This window comes from Vigna angularis, chromosome 8 (assembly GCF_016808095.1).
Source record: "Vigna angularis cultivar LongXiaoDou No.4 chromosome 8, ASM1680809v1, whole genome shotgun sequence".
NCBI lineage: Eukaryota > Viridiplantae > Streptophyta > Magnoliopsida > Fabales > Fabaceae > Vigna > Vigna angularis.
Window position 1 is genome coordinate 28,714,070 of NC_068977.1, and position 20,049 is coordinate 28,734,118.

The 20,049-nt window shown below is 34.7% G+C and overlaps 3 protein-coding genes across 4 annotated transcripts; 1 reads left to right on the forward strand and 2 right to left on the reverse strand.

Moving 5' to 3' along the window:
- Window positions 1-2: 2 nt before the first annotated feature.
- On the reverse strand, window positions 3-2,050 carry LOC108344128 (protein SHORTAGE IN CHIASMATA 1). Its single transcript, XM_017582593.2, has one exon. It carries the CDS (start codon window positions 2,048-2,050, stop codon window positions 209-211), a length of 1,842 nt encoding a protein of 613 aa, XP_017438082.2. The 3' UTR covers window positions 3-208.
- Window positions 2,051-8,829: 6,779 nt separating this feature from the next.
- On the forward strand, window positions 8,830-13,788 carry LOC108346050 (uncharacterized). Of its 2 annotated transcripts, none has more exons than XM_017584984.2 (5): window positions 8,830-8,988; window positions 9,096-9,311; window positions 9,503-9,832; window positions 9,947-13,324; window positions 13,466-13,788. In XM_017584984.2, exons 1-5 carry the CDS (start codon window positions 8,907-8,909, stop codon window positions 13,549-13,551), a joined length of 4,092 nt encoding a protein of 1,363 aa, XP_017440473.2. In that variant the 5' UTR covers window positions 8,830-8,906; the 3' UTR covers window positions 13,552-13,788. The 2 variants fall into 2 exon arrangements, with proteins under 2 accessions (XP_017440473.2, XP_052723675.1); XM_052867715.1 differs by having other exon boundaries at window positions 8,867-8,988; window positions 9,062-9,311.
- A 4,911-nt stretch (window positions 13,789-18,699) lies between these two features.
- On the reverse strand, window positions 18,700-19,293 carry LOC128193795 (uncharacterized). The gene has a single exon (XM_052867903.1). It carries the CDS (start codon window positions 19,291-19,293, stop codon window positions 18,700-18,702), a length of 594 nt encoding a protein of 197 aa, XP_052723863.1.
- Window positions 19,294-20,049: the final 756 nt, after the last annotated feature.

Genomic DNA, 20,049 nt, shown 5'->3' on the forward strand with positions numbered 1-20,049 from the left:
AAATTGAAAGGAAAGCAGTTTCCTTCAAAAAATGTAAGCAGTGCCCCCTTGTTTGCTCACCATTTTGGATTTTTGCTGCTCCATATCCATATACCAAAAGAAAATAATACGTTTAGAATAGGAAATTTGAAAACATGCTAAACGTATAAGAAAAATAAAGAATAATTCTATGCATGAAACATAAATAAAATAGCCTGAAACAATAAGCTTACCTGTGTGAAACCAACAAGCAGTCAGAAATCATGAGTTCTTTCATTTTAGTATCTGTGCCCTCAGGCCCAGTATTGGCGTATGGATGATTTCTTGTAGGACCATTTTGTTCACTGAATGATAACCCCAGGGAAATGAGAAGAGTTTTCAATGAGGACCAGAATACTTCTTCAGCCACAATCAAAGTTTTCAAACTATCCCGTTTGATGTATGACTGGAAAATTTCCTTCACAATTGTTAATGATGGGTGTGCCAAAGTAACATTGTTGTCCACCTTCCTCTTTTCATCTTCGATCAAAGATTTGAGGATGCCTAACCTTGATTTCAAATAGTCTAAGTTTTGACATAACTTGTCTAAATACAAGAATGCTGGATGGAGACCATAGAAGCACAAGTACCAAGCAGCCTGTTTGATAGCACATAATACAATAAAGGCCATATTGTTTCCATTTGCATGGTATTCAAACAGCTTCTGCCTTTGAAGACTGAGAAATTTAAAATAATCTACATTTGATTTATGTGTTTTTGTCATTTCTGTATCTCTGTGCAAAATGGCTAGATAGCTTTCTTTAAAATATCCAGCCAGAGCCACAATATTATCGGACAACTTAACTCTATGCAGAACAGTATGGGACCCCAGTGTCTGTGTATCGACCTTCAATTCAGTGGATGAAACTTTTGGAATACTAACATTAGTATTATTGGACTCTACTGCATAATTATAATTCCCCTCACCAGTCATTTTCTGAGGGTTCAAGAAATAATCAAGATTGCTGATTTCTGACATAGATTTAAATAAAAATGAAGCCCTCTCAGCCGTTTTTTCAGGTAATTGTTCTCCACTTCCTTGTTTAAAAGATACATGTTCTAATATTTTTCCCGAAGCAAATTCTACAGGATGATTGTCAATGAGAGGCATGCAATCAGAAAGCATCTTCTGCAACTCTTCATCTTGTTTAGTTTCACATTCACTTTTGGTATCATCACAGAAAAGTAGACCGAATACCAATTTTCCATAATCAAAAGGTTTACCTACAAAATCTTCGTAGTTCAGATCAATCTTGGCCAATATGTCCTGATACCAGTTTGAAATCTTGCGATTGCACCTATCTTCTTCAAGTAGATCCCAGTTTAGGTAAATTCCATCAGATGCAGAGAGGGGTCGGGTCTTCAAGCTGGAAATTTGTTCTCCAATAATGTCATGTAGATTTATCATCCTTTGTTGATCAGAGATAACAGGTACAGGCAGTGATTTAAATGTGTTATCTGTTAGCGCTATCTCATTGCTAACAATCAATTCATCAAAACTCTTGAAATTAAACTCTTTCTTAAACATACAGTCCTTTGTTATTAGATCATCCGGAGTTTTTGTTTTGTAGAAAGCTTCAAAGGCCTGCATTAGGTCTTCATCAAGGAACTCAAACTCCTGGAAGGTAACAAGATTATCTAACAAGTCACTATTAGTATGTGATGTCCTCTGCAGGCCAGTACTCCCATTAACATGTTCAGTTTCCAGTATATTCATAAAATCGCTTTCGGGAAACATATCTGATAACTCAAGGCTCTTCCTTGATTCACATTCATCTGAGAAAAATTCCATCATGCTATGCTTTATAGAACCCAGAAGTTCCTTGCCCTCTGCTATGGATTGACATTGCTCATCAAAATGTTGAGATTTGATATTTTCAAAATACGAGTCAACTACTCCTACCAAAGATATGCCAGTGGGAATTACCAAACCTCCCTCGTCCACTTCCAAAATAAGAAATATGTTTTGGTCAGAGCGAGGCAGTTGCTGAACAGAAATATGATCTTCTAGAGAATATGCCTTTTCCCCCATCAGGTACTCCGAAATCACATCTTCAACAAAAGATACTGATTCCAGAGCCTCGTAAGGGTACTGCTTTGATGGTTCAGGCTTCTTGAGCATTTCCTTCAAGGAAAACAGAAGAACTTGTTTTACATGACGCTTGGAGACAAATACATCAGTGGAATTTTAAAAAAGACATGAAATATTTCCTTGTAATCCTATTACTGTAAGACCTAGGTAAGATCAAATTCATTCTTATGCTTGAACATTCCATGCCGAATGATACAAAAAGTTATCAACATACCAAGGATAAAATTAAAACAGAATCTATTTAGCTCGTCCACTAATCGAATGAATTAGCTACAACAATTAAATAAATAAGTATGAAACCTGCGTGTATAAACTATACATAGTAACAAGCATTAAAATATCTTATACTTTGAAATCACATGATCAAAGCTTACAACAAGGGCGTAATGTTATAATTCCAATATAACTGACGGACTCAATTGCCATAACTCTAAGTAGTTCATATTCATACACAAACCAGTAGCAACAACGCAATGTACAATAAAAACCAAATGATTACATGATTGTTGACAAATTACACCATTTTACCGGGCTATTTTCAACTTCTGGAGTTTGAGACAGCATTTGCATCCTCTCCGACTCAGTGACACATATATTTTCCTTTAAAATACGAAGAGACGAATGTGAAATAGAGAAGCGAAAGTAAAAGTTGAGTTAAATTGCTCAAAACAGAAAAATTTATCTTATAATACATATATAACCATAAAATTAGAAAGAAACACCTCACCAGGAACACGTCAAGCTCAGGTGTCTCAAATTGGATCGTCTCATAAACAACATCGTTCTTATCACCGAGCACAATAGTTTTACTTTCCTGCCAATAATATTGCTAAATATAACTAAATAAACAAAAATTGTCGCAAACAAGGCTTATTAATTAATTAAATATACATTCGAAGATTTAATTTCAGTTGCGGAGCCACGATCTTCGAAGATAACCTCCGCCTCTTGCTGCAACGCAATCAAAACATTAAAAAAAAGCACGAGCACGCTCAGAAATGGTAAGATGCATATGTAAGTAAGCAATGCACATGGAATCACAATTTTCCGAGCAGAAACAAACGCAAGATCAAAATTCACAAAGCAATTTCGATTCTAGAAGCTTACCGCGGGATCAAAAGCAGCGAGATCTCGAGAGTGGATGCGGATTCGGTGTGGGAGGACAGCAGCGAGGAAGGCAGTTAGCGCAGCTTGTACGGGGAAGGGTTCAAGGTGGAGGGAGAGATTGAGGGGAGGATCAAAGCGGAGGTGGTGATGGACGGAGGAGGGCGCTGTCGGAGGGAGACGAGGGACAGGAAGGTAGAGGAAAGGAATGGTTTGTGATGGAGGAAGAGCGAAGTAGTCTTTGTTGAGAAAGCGAGTTCGCATCTTCTGAAACAGGTGCTAACGGACTGGGAAATTGAATTGAACTTTGGCGCCAAGTTTGTTATTTATAGCACGTGATATTTGGACTTCGGAGCGGTACAAGAACCGAATCATGATAGATTGCCTCCGATGACCCGAATTCTGGATCCGATGCTGTTGAGATAAGCCTAGACATTTTTGTGTTTATTTCTCGATTTCTCTTGTTGATATAGTTTTTTGTAAGCTAGGGAGGATTTCTTTTAACTATATTAAATGTAAAAATTAATTTTCAATACCTTTTGTTTAATTTTTTTCTAAATATATTAATAGAACAAAAAGTGACTAATTAAGCTTCATCGTATGTTGGGTAGGGAAGAAAAAATAAACAGAGAAAGTAGAACAAAATAAACAAAGAAAAAAGGAAAAACAATTAGCCGAAGGTAACTTTGTTTAACTTAAAAAGAAAATGGAAAATAAATAATATAAAATATATATTTTTTTGTTATTTTATTTGTTTTTTATTATTTCTAGGGTTAAATATGTTTTTAGTCCCTTAACTATCACGTGATTTTAGGTTTAGTCCCTATTCGAAAGTTTTGTTCATTTTAGTTCTTATAGTTTTGAAACTGTTATAAATAGTCCCTAATTTTGAATGGCGTTAACTTTTGTTTGACGTGGCTAACGGCCAGCCCCGTCTGATGCTAGGTATGAGTTTATTCTCTGCCACGTTCTTTTTTTCTTTATATTGATGAGATTAAGTCATTGGCACGTGAGGTTTATGAAATCAGATTAGCAATTAGGGTTCATAACTTACTTTTTTTCAATTGGGGAAAACTAGGTTTACTCCAACCATTGTATTCCAACCATTGTACTCGAAACATATTACTGGAGTCATTCTATCAAGGTGGGTGTTGCGGTGTTCCTTGCGGTGGTCGTGAAAGAAACGTTGGGTGTGAAAGACAGGCGTAAGCAATCAAGGTAAATTATTGTTTTTGTTTTTCGCTTATGGTTGGTCCAATTTGGGTGTAAAATGTTGATGTCTGAATGTAAGTCTAGAAATGGTTTTCGACGTCTTTGTGCATCACATGGGCAACTTTGTTAATAATAAGGGGCTACAGTATGTTTGAGGAGATATACATGTGATGAAAGGAGTTTATTCGGATCGTTGGTCGTATTTTGAAACAGTTGGAATAGTAAAAGAATTTAAGTATGACGCAGACTTCAAGCTATGCTGGAAGGGGTCGAAACAAAAGTTGATGAATAATCTCATAATACTGAGTGATGACAAGGAAGCACTGTACTTGGCTAACTATGCAGAGGAGAATAAGGAAGAGGTATAAATCTATGTTCAACATGTTCGTAGTGAGGTAGTGGAAGTTCAGTTTCTTACTTGTGATGAAGAGGCAGATGAAGGACACATAGAGGAGATGGAGGAAGTGGTTTCCAAAGTGGGTGACAAAGAGGTTAATTTACATCAGGAAGAAGTGCCTGAGATTGTAGAAGAGGGTGGAATGGGTCTGGAAGTGGGTGATGGTGCTGAGGAATATCATTCAGAGGGTGAATGTGTTGAGCAACAAGGTTCACATGTTAATGTGCATGTAGAAGAGGTTGAAATGGGTGAGGAAGAGGAAGAGTGTGATGGTGGTGAGGAACAAGATTATCTTCATGAAGAAGAGGAAGGGAGGAATGTGGTTGAGGGGGAAGTAGAAGCTTCAGCTGCAGCATGGCTGGATGACAGTGAAGAGGAAAGAATGGCAAATGATGATGATGGGTTTGGTGTTGAGAATAATAGGGTGGACCAAGTTCGTAGAAACATTAATCCAGTTTTGGATAGGTGGAATAAAATGAAAGAAAAGAAGAAACGCGTGAGTAGAAGAGGCAATGTTGGGGAAGGTTCATTTATAATGAATGAAGAAGTTGGAGAGCATGACATCAATGAAGAATACAATAGTGATGAATTGGATTCAGATGTAGAAAGTGATGAGGATGTGAGGTTCAAAAGGGGAGAGTTTCAAAAGTATAGACAAGATGATATGAACAAGAACTTCAAATTCGAATTGGGAATGAAGTTATGTTCATTAAAAGAGTTTAAAAATGCACTAATGGAGCATAGTGTATTAAATGGAAAAGAGTTGAAGTTTGTGAAGAATGATCTGAATAGAGTAAGGGCAGTTTGCAAAAACAATTGTGGCTTTCTTATTATGGCTAGCAAGGTTGGAGGGAAGGAAACATTTAGGGTCAAAACCCTGGTAAGAATGTAATGTAAGAACATGTAAAAGGGGAAAGAAAAGAAAAAAGGGTAAAAATAACTCTTTTACAACTTCAGTTATTTAGACATTCATAATTATTTACACAACAATTGATTGCAATGTTGCTTACTCCATTGACAGAACACAAGGGACACTTCAAGTGCAAGACGATCTGGCAGCAGCAGGGGAACTTCCACTGTAGAAGGTTCTGAAGCACAACCAGCTCCATCAACGTCATAAGGTGGAGGAACATCAACAAGGGGAAGGGAGACTTCTCAACCAAGAGGACCTCCAACAACATCACAACCTGGAACAAGTGGCAGTGAAGGACGACCTGCATCAACTAACCAAGGTGGAAGAAGAACATCCTCACGACTATTGCCTGCACAACATCTAGGGTCCCAAGCTAGTACCAATTGAAGATTTAGTGTAGCCAAACATTATTTTTAATGTATTTTGCAAGTCACTATCACCCACTTAGGGAACATTAGTAGTAGGTACAGTCAGTTTTTATCATCTAGCAGCATATGTAATTGTATGGGACCACTTAGGGAACAATAGTAGTGCTTGCACAATATTTTTTGTCAGTGGTAAAGGACCACTTAAATTACTTATCTTACTTAATAGTATGAGACCACTTCAATTACTTTTAATTTGTTGAATTTCAACTTTATTTATCATGTGTTGTCTGCTGCTATCTATTTTCAACTTTATTTATCATGTTCTAATTCAAGCAGGATACTCTGATGCGTTGCCATTGTGATACAATTAAACTGATTCCATTAATTATATAACAAGAACATTTGTGTTCTGTCAAAGACATCATCAAGGACAACAGTAACATCATCAAGCACAATTTGGAGACATACTGTAGTACTTCATTTTATTGAACCATAATTCTTAACTACAATTCATCTTAAACAAAAACATAATACAAAAGAAAATTGTTAACGCCCATGACAAAACAAACAACAACAAAATCATTTTCCCAACTTTTTTCTCTTGCTCTAATTTCCTCTTCAGCTTGTTGTTCTTCTTCCTTAGATCAAGTACAAGTTTTTCATTTTCCAAAGACATTTCAACTTCTTCATGTTTTCTTTCAAAGCTTTCTTCAATTTAAAAATTTCCTTCATCAACCCATTCAAAGTAATTACAACTTGAATTACTCTGCAATAAAAAAAAACACACCATTAATAAAAAATTCAGCACATGAACTGAAGGATTTAGTCACTTACTGCCCAATTTCTACATCAGTAAAATAATCTTCCTTTGTTCTTCAAAGTAGTTGCCTTCAAAAGCAACATCGGTAAAATAATCACAACCACGCAATCTAGCTGGTAACCGAGAAGAAGATCCACAACTTTGCGACTTTCTCGAACCAATCGTCCTTCACGTCCAACCATTTCCTCCACTGTCACCTTTCATTTCACTACAACAAAGAAATCTCATCATCAACTTACTTCCCACTGTTCCCACGAAAACCCTATACCCCCAATCGATATATTCCCACGAAGAAGACCAAAACAAAATGTATGAACTTACCTCGTGAACAAGACGAACTCCAACCTTCAAATGTTCAGCTTTCTTCAAACCTTCAAATATGAAGCTAGGTTGAACAAGATGAATAGCACACTTGCTTCAGATCTCATTTATAAGAGATGATGAATCTAGGTTGAACCAACTAATACACAATGCACGAACTTAACATATTTAATCTGATTTCTAAAATGAAAAAACCAATGTGGTAGAGAATAAAAAGGGAATTTGGCATGAGACGTGGGCTGACCGTTAGCCACGTCAAACAAAAGTTAACATCATTCAAATTTAAGAACTATTTATAACAGTTTCAAAACTACGAGAACTAAAATGAACAAAACTTTCAAATACTAAACCCAAGATCGTATGATAGTTAAGAGACTAAAAAATATTTAACCCTTATTTCTAAAAACGATTATTTTAAATCATGTATACATTTCTTCTTCGAAATAACATAGTTTATTTATAAATTAATTATTATTTTCTATGAGACTAATGTAATTGTTAATGAAAAAGAAATTAAGTAATTTATTACAGAAATTTAAAGATATTAATAATCAATATATCTGAACATGTAGGTGACAACTGTAATAAGATATATGGATATTTTAATTTTTGGCGCGCCTTCCTAACTGCATGGGCCTTCACGATATTTAAGAGATGAAATCGTTGGACCGACTTGGATTTTATTAACTTTTTTCTTTCAATAAAACTAATCTCAATTAAAATTTAAAAATACTTTTTCAAAGATTAAATTTTTAAAGCAAGAGAATTAATTATTTTAAAAAAGAAGAAAGTTGCTTAATTACTATTTTATTAAATAAAAAATATTTTTTTATTTATTAATGCAACATATATTACTACTAATATTTACATTAAAAAAGTTCAAAATAAACTTGTCTCTTCATAGATAATTTATATCACTTAAAATAAAACTTTAAATCAAAATATAAATATATATTTTTCTTCTATCTCCTCTGTTATATCTAGATTTATCGTGTAACAATTAATTATCACACTTGATATACACAAGGGTAATTTATTGTTTTAAAAACTATTTTGCTTTTATCGGCGTGTATATCGATATAAATTCATTTTCATAATACTTTAAATTCTATATATTGATTATGTAAGTTGAATTTATAGAGTTGAATATTTAAATAAAAATGGTTCTCACAGTCCATAAAAATTATATTAAAACGATAACCACAAGTTTAATATTTATGGATTTTTCACTTTTGTATTCACTCTTTCGGATGCTTCATGTCCAAGGTATAGGCGAATACCATTCGTGTCAACTCACTGAATTAACGAAAAGAGAAATGAAACTACTTGAACTTTCCTGTACTGTCATGTGTTCTATGTAAAATACATCATTCTATTGACACAACTGTAGTAACATCTATCTACTATCTAAAAACGGTTTGTTCTTACTTCAAAACCTCTCGCGGTGTATGAGAACGAGCCACGTGTCAAAGTTGGTATACACATGTCAAGTGACAAAGGGGTGTCGGTTATGTCACACGTGTCTCCAGTTTGGAGACGACACAGCCATGCAAAGGTGGCAAAACACAGTTTCATGTTCTTCTTTATAAAAGCTTTGTTATTATAAACCTTTGTCATGAAACATTCCTCACCGAGTACACCAGAAAAAGTTATATTCAGTCATGGATTCAAGAGCAGTTCAAACTCAGGGGCACAAGTACGATCAACATCACCGCAATCCTCACAACGTTGGGCCGCAAGGAGGTACAAAATTCATTTATTTGGAATTTGAAAGTTTGATTTGATTAACCTGTGATATTTACTTTCTGTATTGAAGTTTCTTTGGTTTATGCTTGAAATTTTGGATGTAGTGGCACATGGGGATGAACACAACCAGCATGACCATGAGAAGAAGACGGTTATGAAGAAAGTAAAAGAAAAGGCCAAGAAAATTAAGGACTCCATCACAAAGCATGGTCATAATGACCATGAACGTGGCCATGAATATCACTATGAAGATCAGCATATCCCTGATGATCATGACTTGGATGAAGAAGATGACGACGATGTAGTCCACAGAGCACCGAGTAAGTTCTTTTGTAGCACATTTGAATTAATCATTATATACCTTTTGAACAATTTTATTTAGTAACAACAAGTTTTAAGATAAAATCTGACAATTTAGTATTTTTGAAGAAGATTGAAGCCTTATAATGAGAATAATGAAGAAGAAAATGATTTTTTGGGTTAGATAATGATTTACATGATTGTTCTGCAGTTTACGACAGTGCACCTGATAGAGGTGCAGCACGAGGGAAAGTCGATGCTATTGGGAGAAGTGGAGTTAATTTAGGAGGTATAGCAGTTATGGGAGGAGAACCTCATCAGGAACCAAGAGTAGTGGTTGTTTCTCCAACTACTGGAGTTAATCAAAGCGGAGCCACTGAGCCAACTATGACATTTGTTGAGGTAGAGAAAGTAGTGCATACTAAGGTCAATCTGGAGGAACAAATTCACTTGGAGGAAGATCCTCATGCTCCACGAAGGGCACCTCAAGCATATGCTCCACCAAATCATCAAACCAAAGTCAAAGATCCAACTGGGGCAGGTAAGTTGGACCAAGATTTAACATGAACTATATTTGTGTGCCATGAGATTAGGCATCTTCACATGCCTTGATTTGATTCTAATCTATTATCATGCCATTTTTTTTAATCTCAAGGTGGAGCAAAAATTGACATTACCCCAGTTGAGAAATCTTTCTCCAGGATGACTATTCTTTATGAGCCAAACCAAGACCAACCAAACCTCTTTCCAACTGTTACTGAAACTCACCACTCTTCTGCTGGAAGCCACTCCCAAATTGCACCAGAGCTGTCTAGTGCAACTAATTACTCATCTATTCAGAGCCATGGCCAACACTTGCCAGAACTTTCTGGTGAAGTCAAAACCAAATACCCCAATAGTCATGGCCAGTTTACACCAGTGTTGTCCAAACCAACCAAAACTCACTACCCTCAAGCCCAAAGCCATGACCAATACTTGTCACAACAATCCAGTGCTACAAAAAATCAATACCCTTCTTCTGGAAGACATGATCAGTTTACACCGGTGTCATCTACTGGACATAATATTCAGCACCCGTCTACCAAATTCCATGGACAACACTTGTCACAACAATCCAGTACTACAAAAACTCAACACCCTTCATCTGGAAGCCATGATCAGTTTACACCAGTGTCTTCTACCGGGCCCAACATTCAACACCCTTCGACCAAAATCCATGACCAACACTTGCCTCAACTGTTCAGTGCTACCAAATCTCAGTACCCTTCATCTGGAAGCCATGATCAGTTTACACCAGTGTCATCTACTGAACCTAATATGCAGCACCCTTCTACCAATTTCCATGACCAACACTTGCCACAACAATCCAGTGCTACAAAGACTCAATACCATTCATCTGGAAGACATGATCAGTTCACACCAGTGTCTACTACCGGACCTAATATTCAGCACCCTTCGACCAATTTCCATGACCAACATTTGCCACAACAATCCAGTGCTACAAAGACTCAATACCATTCATCTGGAAGCCATGATCAGTTCACACCAGTGTCTACTACCGGACCTAATATTCAGCACCCTTCGACCAATTTCCATGACCAACACTTGCCTCAACAATTCGGTGCTACAAAAACTCATTCCCCTTCATCTGGAAGCCATGATCAGTTTACCCCAGTGTCTTCTACCGGACCTAATATTCAGCACCCTTCTACCAATTTCCATGACCAACACTTGCCACAACTATCCAGTGCTACAAAGACTCAATACCCTTCATCTGGAAGCCATGATCAGTTCATACCAGTGTCTTCTACCGGACCTAATATTCAGCACCCTTCGACCAAAATCCATGACCAACTCTTGCCTCAACAATTCAGTACTACAAAAACTCATTCCCCTTCATCTGGAAGCCATGATCAGTTTACACCAGTGTCTTCTACCGGACCTAATATTCAACACCCTTCGACCAAAATTCATGACCAACACTTGCCTCAACAGCTCAATGCTACAAAAACTCCGTACCCTTCATCTAGAAGCCATGATCAGTTTACACCAGTGGCATCTACTGAACCTAATATGCAACACTCTTCTACCAGAACTCATGACCAGCACTTGTCACAACAATTTGATGAAACAAAACATCAGTACCCTTCAACGGGAAGACATGTTCAGTTTACACCAGAATTCTCTACCGAACCTAATGTTCAGTCCCATTACACCAAAACCCATGATCAATACCCTTCATCTGTACACCATGACCAGTACCCTTCTACCGCGATCCATGACCGACACTTGCCACAGCAATCTAGTCCAGGTACGAAAAATACCCAGTATCCTTCGTCTGGAAGCCACGATCAATTTCTACCAGAATTTTCAACTCAAACCAGAACCCCACAAGCCTACAACACCACACATATGGAGGAATCCCAATACGGATCAATGGAGAAACCATCAAATGAGAGCAGTTACACAGATAAAATCTCATCAGCAACAGCTTCAATAGCTGATACAGCCGTCACTGCTAAAAATGCTGTAGCTTCAAAGCTTGGATATGGCCACCGAAATGAGACCGAAGCAACTCGAGCACAGATGCAAGAGAACATAAGCAACGAAGAACCATCAACAGTCTCATTAGCTACAGCCGCAATAGCTGATAAAGCCGTCGCTGCCAAGAACACAGTAGCTTCCAAGCTCGGATATGGCCACCGAAATGAGACCGAAGCAACTCGAGCACAGATGCAAGAGAACATAAGCAACGAAGAACCATCAACAGTCTCATTAGCTACAGCCGCAATAGCTGATAAAGCCGTCGCTGCCAAAAACACAGTAGCTTCCAAGCTCGGATATGGTGCCGACAACGAAACAACTCAAACAAACACAAGCAGTGAAAGACCATCAACAATCTCTTCAGCAACCACTGCAATAGCTGATAAAGCTGTCACTGCCAAGAATACTGTTGCTTCAAAGCTTGGATATGGTCCTGAAACAACTCATCGGGAAGAAGAAAAACAGTCGACAATCTCTACGGCAACCTCTGCAATAGCTGATAAAGCTGTCACTGCCAAAAACACCGTAGCTTCAAAGCTCGGATATGGTCCTGAAACGACTCATCGTGAAGAACAAAAACCATCCGCAATCTCTTCAGCAACCTCGGCTATAGCTGACACAGCTGTCTCAGCCAAAAACACCGTTGCCTCCAAGCTCGGGTATGGTGCTGACACTGAAACAGTTCAAGCAAAGCATCAAGAAGAAAAACCATCAACAGTCTCTGCAGCCACCTCTGCGATAGCTGATAAAGCTGCCTCAGCCAAGAACACAGTAGCTTCAAAGCTTGGATACGGTGCCAACTCAGAAACAACACAAACAAAGAACTACCAAGAAAATACAAGCAATGAGCAGCCATCAACAATTTCTTCAGCAACCTCTGCAGTAGCTGATAAAGCTATATCAGCCAAAAACACCGTAGCTTCCAAGCTCGGTTTCGGTGACACCACAACAGCACATGAAGAGAAGAGAAGAGAGCATGCTGCTGCACCAACTGAATATGGAAAGAGTGTTGCGCAGTCTCTGACAGAGAACCTAGGTCCAGTTTATGGAAAGAGTGGTGTGAAATCCAATGTTTCAGGTGAAAATGCTAGTTTAGTTGTAGAACAAGACAAGGGTGTTTCTATGAGGGACTATTTGGCGGACAAGCTGAGGCCTACACCTGAAGACAGGGCTCTCTCTGAAGTGATATCAGAGACTTTGCATAAGAAGGAGCCAGTGGAGGTCACTGAGGAGGGTGTGAAAAAAGTGATTTCTGATGCAGTGCATAAGAGAGAGGAAGACCCTAAGAGAAGAGTAGACCAACAGATACCAGTATGGAAGGTAACAGAATCAGAGGAAGTGAAAAGAAGGTTAGGAAGTGAAGATGAAGAAACTGAGAGAAGGTACCAAGAGCTGTATCTGAAGAGTCCAGGGACAGGTGTGGTTGATAAGCTTAAGGGAATGGTTGGGTCATTGATTACCAATCCAGTGGAGAACCAATCCTTAGAAGGTAATGATCATTAGTGTTTGTTTTCATGATGAATCTCTCCAACATGGTTTTCTATATTATGATGATATTTTGCTGATTTTACTTTCTCATTACTGTATTATGTTAAATATTCCGTTTTGTTGTGCTTGCATGTGGACAAAGATTCCTCTACTACGAATTATGAGACAAAAGTGGAACATCTTCACCAAGGTGGAACTGAAAGAAGACTACAGGAGTCATCTAATTAAAGAATCTTCTGATGTGAATTTGTCTAGATTTATGTTATTGTTGTTTGTCTGCTACCTGTGTAATGTGTCTGGTTCTTTCTTGCAAGAAAGTCTGACGTGAGTCACTGATAATTTATTTTCATGTTTCTTTATTATGTATATGATGCTTTTGAGTCGGTAATGTTATATGTCACTGCTAGTGTGTTAATGTGTTAATAAAAATATTTTGTAATAAATTGCGTTCTTTAAATATTCAAACGTTGTTTTCAAATTTATTTACTCATTCCAAGTACCAGGCTAATGCTAAAAGAATTTGACTTCTTTTTTATATCTTTTAATAATAAGATTTCAAATTGAGGTTTTGATAAATGTGGCTAATACATAAATTGTGAAATGTGTGTTTTATCCATGGAATATGGCATAAACAGTATATGAATGATTATATTTATCTATTTTGTACGTTTGTTTTTATTAATCAAATCAAATCTTTCATAGTTTTTATTTTTACATTATATTTCTTTTTGTATTTTAGTTAGTTTATGTAGGTTTTATCTTTAATTTTTACATGTAATTGTTAGTGTTAAGTGCTATTTATATTTAATTTAATTTTTATATATGTTTTATTATTTAATTCATTCTCAATTTATTGTTTAAATCAGATTAAAATTAATTTTTTAATCAAATTTATTATTTGTATTTTATTTTTAACATATTAAACTAAAATAATATATTAAATTACTTTATTATATTAATATTAATAATAATAATAATAATAATAAAATAATAAAATTTAATTTGCGCGTATTAATTATTTAAATTATATATTTTTACTTTTTTAATTACATAATAAAATTTATTTTCATTTTAAATTTTATTACTTTTAAGTCAAATAAATATTTATATTTTATGCTTTATTTTATTTTAAATCAGACAATATTTTTTTATGTATGATATAAATATTATTATATTTATTAACTAAATTTAAGTTTCATTTAAAAAAGGAATAAATATTTAGAACTATTATATTATTAATTCATATATTTATAAGATTAAAAGTCTAATAATATTTAATAACAATTTCATAAATATTTAATGAGAAAAAAAAGGTGATCGGAATGAAATGAGTAATAAATATTATTTTTATCTTTTATTTTTGAAATACATAAATTTTGATATATTATAAATTTTGATATATTACAAAAACTTGTAATGGTTTAATATAAACTATAATGGTTTAATTATTTCTGATATCGGATCGTCTCATATAGGTCTTGGTATTTTAAAGACATTCTGTTAAGTTAGGTCTTGGTATTTTAAAGACATTTCTGTTAAGTTGGTTGGACAGTTAAAAAAATTGATAAGTTGGTTGGACAGTTAAAAAAATTGATACGTGAATTGCTGAGATGACTAAATGCACACTACTATTGTTGACTTGGTTTTGTTTTATTTATATATTTAAAAAAGTTAACTTTTTAGATCAAAACTCAACATTTTTATTTTAGAATAACATATTAATAGTTAGTTTTATTTAATTTCATCGTTGTTTGGATGTGGAATTTGGAATAATTAGGAGAATAATTGGGATTTGAATTTGAAGAAATCCCTAAATGCTTGACGAGAGTGAAGTTGACGCCTCAAAATAGGTTTATTTTCTCTTTTAGATATTTGAAACAATGTCTTTTCTAAACTTTTTTTTGAGAAAACATAAGAGAACGTCATATGTTAAAAAAAAGGTGTTATTTGTGTTTTCTAATTTGTTACATTTATGTGTGTTTCAAAAAGTTGTTATTTATGCTTGCTATAATTTGTTATATTCATAGATGTAAAAGATTTGATAACAGACCAAAGTGATCAACACAACTCATATAAACTTAGTTATTTTTTGGTTTTTGTTTTAATGGTATCTTCTATGTTTTTTTATTTGCTCATTTTACTACAACTTTGTTACGTGTTAATAATTAATATTTTGTTAGTTTTAATTAGAGGAAAACGAAACACATTAGGTTTTTTAAAAATAATGTTTTAAAAACGAAAAAAAAAAACTATTAGCTCTATCATTCAATTTTTTATGGTAATATAATATTTTTTTTATTTAAATAAAGAATATTTTTAAATGTAAAAAACAAATTTTTAATTATATATATTAATTTTGTTGGTATTTTATATGATACAATTAGATGCAACGTTGGATTTCTTCTTTAAAATTTTTGTTTATTTAGTTTTTTTAAGCAAGATTTACTTGGATCTATGAACTTTTGAATGCAAATATATATATATATATATATATATATATATATATATATATATATATATATATATATATATATATATATTTGTACAGACACTCTTGATTATTAGTGCTCCAATTTGCATTGCTTCCCATCCTTCCTTCTTTCTCCAAGTTTTCTTCTTCAATTTTATCACACTATTCATGGTATTTTCTAATCTTACATTCATATTCATGTTTGTTGCTATTTCAATAACAAACTCATTCTATGATAATGTCATAGTGCAACCAATTTTGTACTATATTGTCATCAAAATATATTTTTGAACCTAAACTATTTGTACTTTGTATTAGGTTATGCAGATGTTAGTGGCGAAGAAGGAAGAGTCAATAGACAAAATCAATGACTTACCTTTAAGCATTCTGTTCCACATAATGGAATCCATGGACGCAAGGTATGCAGTGCAGACTTGTGTCTTGTCAAAACAATGGAAAGAACTTTGGAAGCGTATGGCTAGTTTTTCTATTAAGTCCAAGTTTAGAAGAGTCATTGATTTTAACAACTTTGTGTCTCAATTTCTTTCTAGTCGAGATGGTTCAATTTCTTTCTCTAGAGTTGATATTGTTCTACACCGTTCCTCTCAGGTCAAGAAGCTGAACAGGATCATCACATATGCTGCATTGCATCATGTTCAGCAGATGGCACTGCATTTTTGTTTCTACATGTTAGATTCTAAATTTCCTTCCTTCAACCTCCCATGTTCATCTTTGGTTTATCTTCATCTTACCCATAAGCACTTTTATCATCCTGTTTTGAAATTTCCAAACTCTCTCCTTTTGCCAGCTTTAAAAGTGTTGCACCTTGAAAATCTTTGTTTCAGTGCAAGTTATGGTGATTATGCTGAACCCTTTTCATGTTATAACTTGCTGCATACTTTGATCCTGAAAGATTGTTCTTTATGCAGATCTGATACCGAAGAACTGTTGATATCTAATTCTAATCTTTCCACTCTGAGTCTTCACCATATGAACAGAAAACCTTACAAATTTTTTCTTTCCACTCCAATTCTTAGTTTTCTAACTATGACTGGTCAAAGCTATTTCTGCAATCTTTCAGCAGAAAATATTAAAGTTGGATCTTGGTTGAAGCAGTTTTCTAATGTAAAAGAACTGACTCTCCCTGATGCTGCAGTTACATTTATTTTAGAGGTGTTACATTTGTTTATGTTTTTTTGGTTCTAATAATGCTTCTAGATATCCATTGTAATATGAATTCAATGTATGATTTGTAGGTTCTGTCAAAGCATAATTTAGAGGAAACTCAAATTGCTTTTTTTCCAAAGTTAGAGTCATTAAAAGTGATATATACAGTGTAACGTCTGATGAAGCTGTAAACACGATGGTACAGTATTTACATAAGAACTCTCCATTAGTTAGAGTTGATGTTATAAACAGATGAATTAGATGTTATATATCTGCTTTTAGTTAGTTTTGTGTTTCTTTTTTAATCTAATTTTTTCTCATTAAAACTGATGTTGTATTTTGGAGAATTTGCCTTTCAAGTATTATTTGAACATCTTTTTCAGTTTTTAATTTCATTTTAAAGGATTCTTGTTAGTAAATACGATTTATTAAGTTATATTTTTTTAATATTTTCTTATGAATAAGACTAAGTGGAAATATTAATTTTTTTTATAACCGATAATAACTTGCTGGAGGAGATAATCTATAAGTTTATGTATATATCTAAGGTTGAATGACCTAAAAATTTAGTTTGCAAATGTTTTTACTTTTTTTTTCTTATAAACTAGTTAATTTCATCAATAAAATTATTTTCAATTTTAATCTATTAAAAGTGAAATACTCATATTATAGAAAATATATTTTTTTGCCACTTACCATGGTTCCAAGATTAACCAATATAATTACTCGTTGAAAACAAATTTGACAAATTTTAATATAAATTGTTTTAATATATGTCTTCTAAGTATGAGTTTATAATTCCTGGTTAGCTAAAATTTTCACAAGGTGTGTGACAATGCAGGAAAACACATGCAATTTTTTATTGGTTAAGTTTTGCACATGAAATTGTCACTTTACATGATTCACCACTTTTGCATTTTTTTCTATTTCAAATTCTAATTTGTATTTCTCAAATCCTAATTTCATATCCAACTTTCTTCTACTCTTTGTATCTAATTTATACCGAAGTCAAAATTTGTATCTTTATTTTTATGATTATTTAATTTAAATATATAGAATTTTACATTTTCAAAATAAAAAAAATTAATCATTTTGAATATTTAAACTAATATTTAATTATTATTTTAATAAGGAGTGATAAGCAAACTAATTTGATTCGTTTGATAATTTTTTTTGTTTTTTTTTAAATGTTGAAAAATATATTTTTTATTAGTTTATTCAAAAACACCATTTTATTTAATTTAGGTTTAATTAATTCAGAAGTCCCTATTTGTACAGTTTTTCGTCAATTTGGTTCCTGTATTTTGAAATAATTCAATTTGGTTCCTATTCATGAAAAATTGAAGCAATACAGTCCTTGTCGTTAAATTATGTGGACGGCGTCAAAATTATTGTCTAATGACTAGATGAGGAGGCATTTCATTTGAAAAGTACGTGGCACGTGTCATCCCTTCCCCACCCAAAATTAGGGTTTGCCAAATTGGAGAAAAAGAACTTGCGTCGTCAGGAACGAGAGAAGGAATATCGTTGATGGAGATAAGGTAGTCACTCACGGTGCTTGGCTGGTTGCACGTTTGATTGCGCGATTGAGGTTTCTTCTTCATGGCGGCGCGATTCCTGGAGGGTGGTTGCTGGTCTCTCTGTTGTTTGGTTGTCATCTTAGGTTTTCCTCTTAGGTTTTCCTCTCTTTGTAAGTGCGAGGCAGAAGCTTGTGGTGGTGGCCTCTTGCGGATGGCGATTCAGAGTTCGAAGGGTTTCTTCGAATTGGGTCTCTGTGTGTGTGATGGTTGTTGGTCCTTTGATTTTTCTGAGTGCAGGTGGTGAGGATGGCGGCACGAAGCATCAATGGAAGATGGCCATGGTTGCGCATGAATGAAGAAGAGGCGCTGCTCATGGTGGTGGTCCGATACGAGCTTGGAGGATGACGAGGTGTTGATGGCGACCTCACGATGATGGTCTACGTGAGTGAGGCTCGAAGCTTCCGCAATTTTGGGTCGTGGTGACGGAGTGATGTGGCGGCGTTGTGGTGGTTTTGTTGGAGAAGATGAAGGTGCGAGATGGTGGTTATGCAATGACGGCTTGGGCGTTGATGACGCGTTGGAGAGGACAGTTGCCAGCGAGGATGGTGGTGACGGCGCTTTGGGCTGCCATGGTTGCCGGATGAAGAAGCTTGCGTGTTGATGGTGATGAGCGTGGTAGTCGCAGCGGCTAGGGTTTTGTTTCTGCGATTCGGTGTTCAGGTTGGGGTGGCTCTGCGACGACGGCTTGGTGGTAGTGCGGTTTGAGTGTGGCGGCTTGGTGTTAGTGCGGTTTGAGTGACGGCTCTGCCACATGCTTTTCAAATGTCACCTCACCTAGCCACCTGTCAAAACCGTCAGCAGGGATTGTATTGCTTCAATTTTTCATGAATAGATATCAAATTGAGTTATTTCAAAATACATAGACTTAATTGACGCAAAACTGCACAAATAGGGACCTTTGAATCAATTAAACCGTTAAAGTTATATTCAAGATTTCTTTATATTATTCCAAATTCCCTTAGTTTCAAATGGTTTATCTTATGGTTCATATTAGTTTTTTTGCATAGGATCTTTTTTTTCGAACTTTATTTCCAAAATTGATTTTATAAACTTTTTTTCAAACTTTTTTTCAAACTTTATTTCCAAACTTGATTGTAAATTTCCTCCCTTTAACCTTCTATGTTCATATTTGGTTTATTTCCATCTTATCCATAAACATTTTCTCACTTTTCTCATCCTGTGTTGAAATTTCCAAACTCTCTCTTTTTGCCAGCATTTTGTTGCACCTTAGAATCATTGTTTTAGTGAATTTAGTGAAGTTTTAGTGAATTTAGTGAAGTTACGGAGATTATGCCGAATCCTGTTATAACTTTCTGCATTCTTTTATCTTGTTATTTTATGAGTAAGTATAAAGGTTAACTTTTTTTTTTAGTATTGTTATCTTAAAATCTTTTGATCTTTTTTTACCTTCTTTCCCCTCTTCTAAGTTGGTGTTTGAAATTCAATTACTAAGTGGTTGAAATTAATAATTGAGTTTACAAAGTAAAAGCTAAATTTTGATGTGATCTC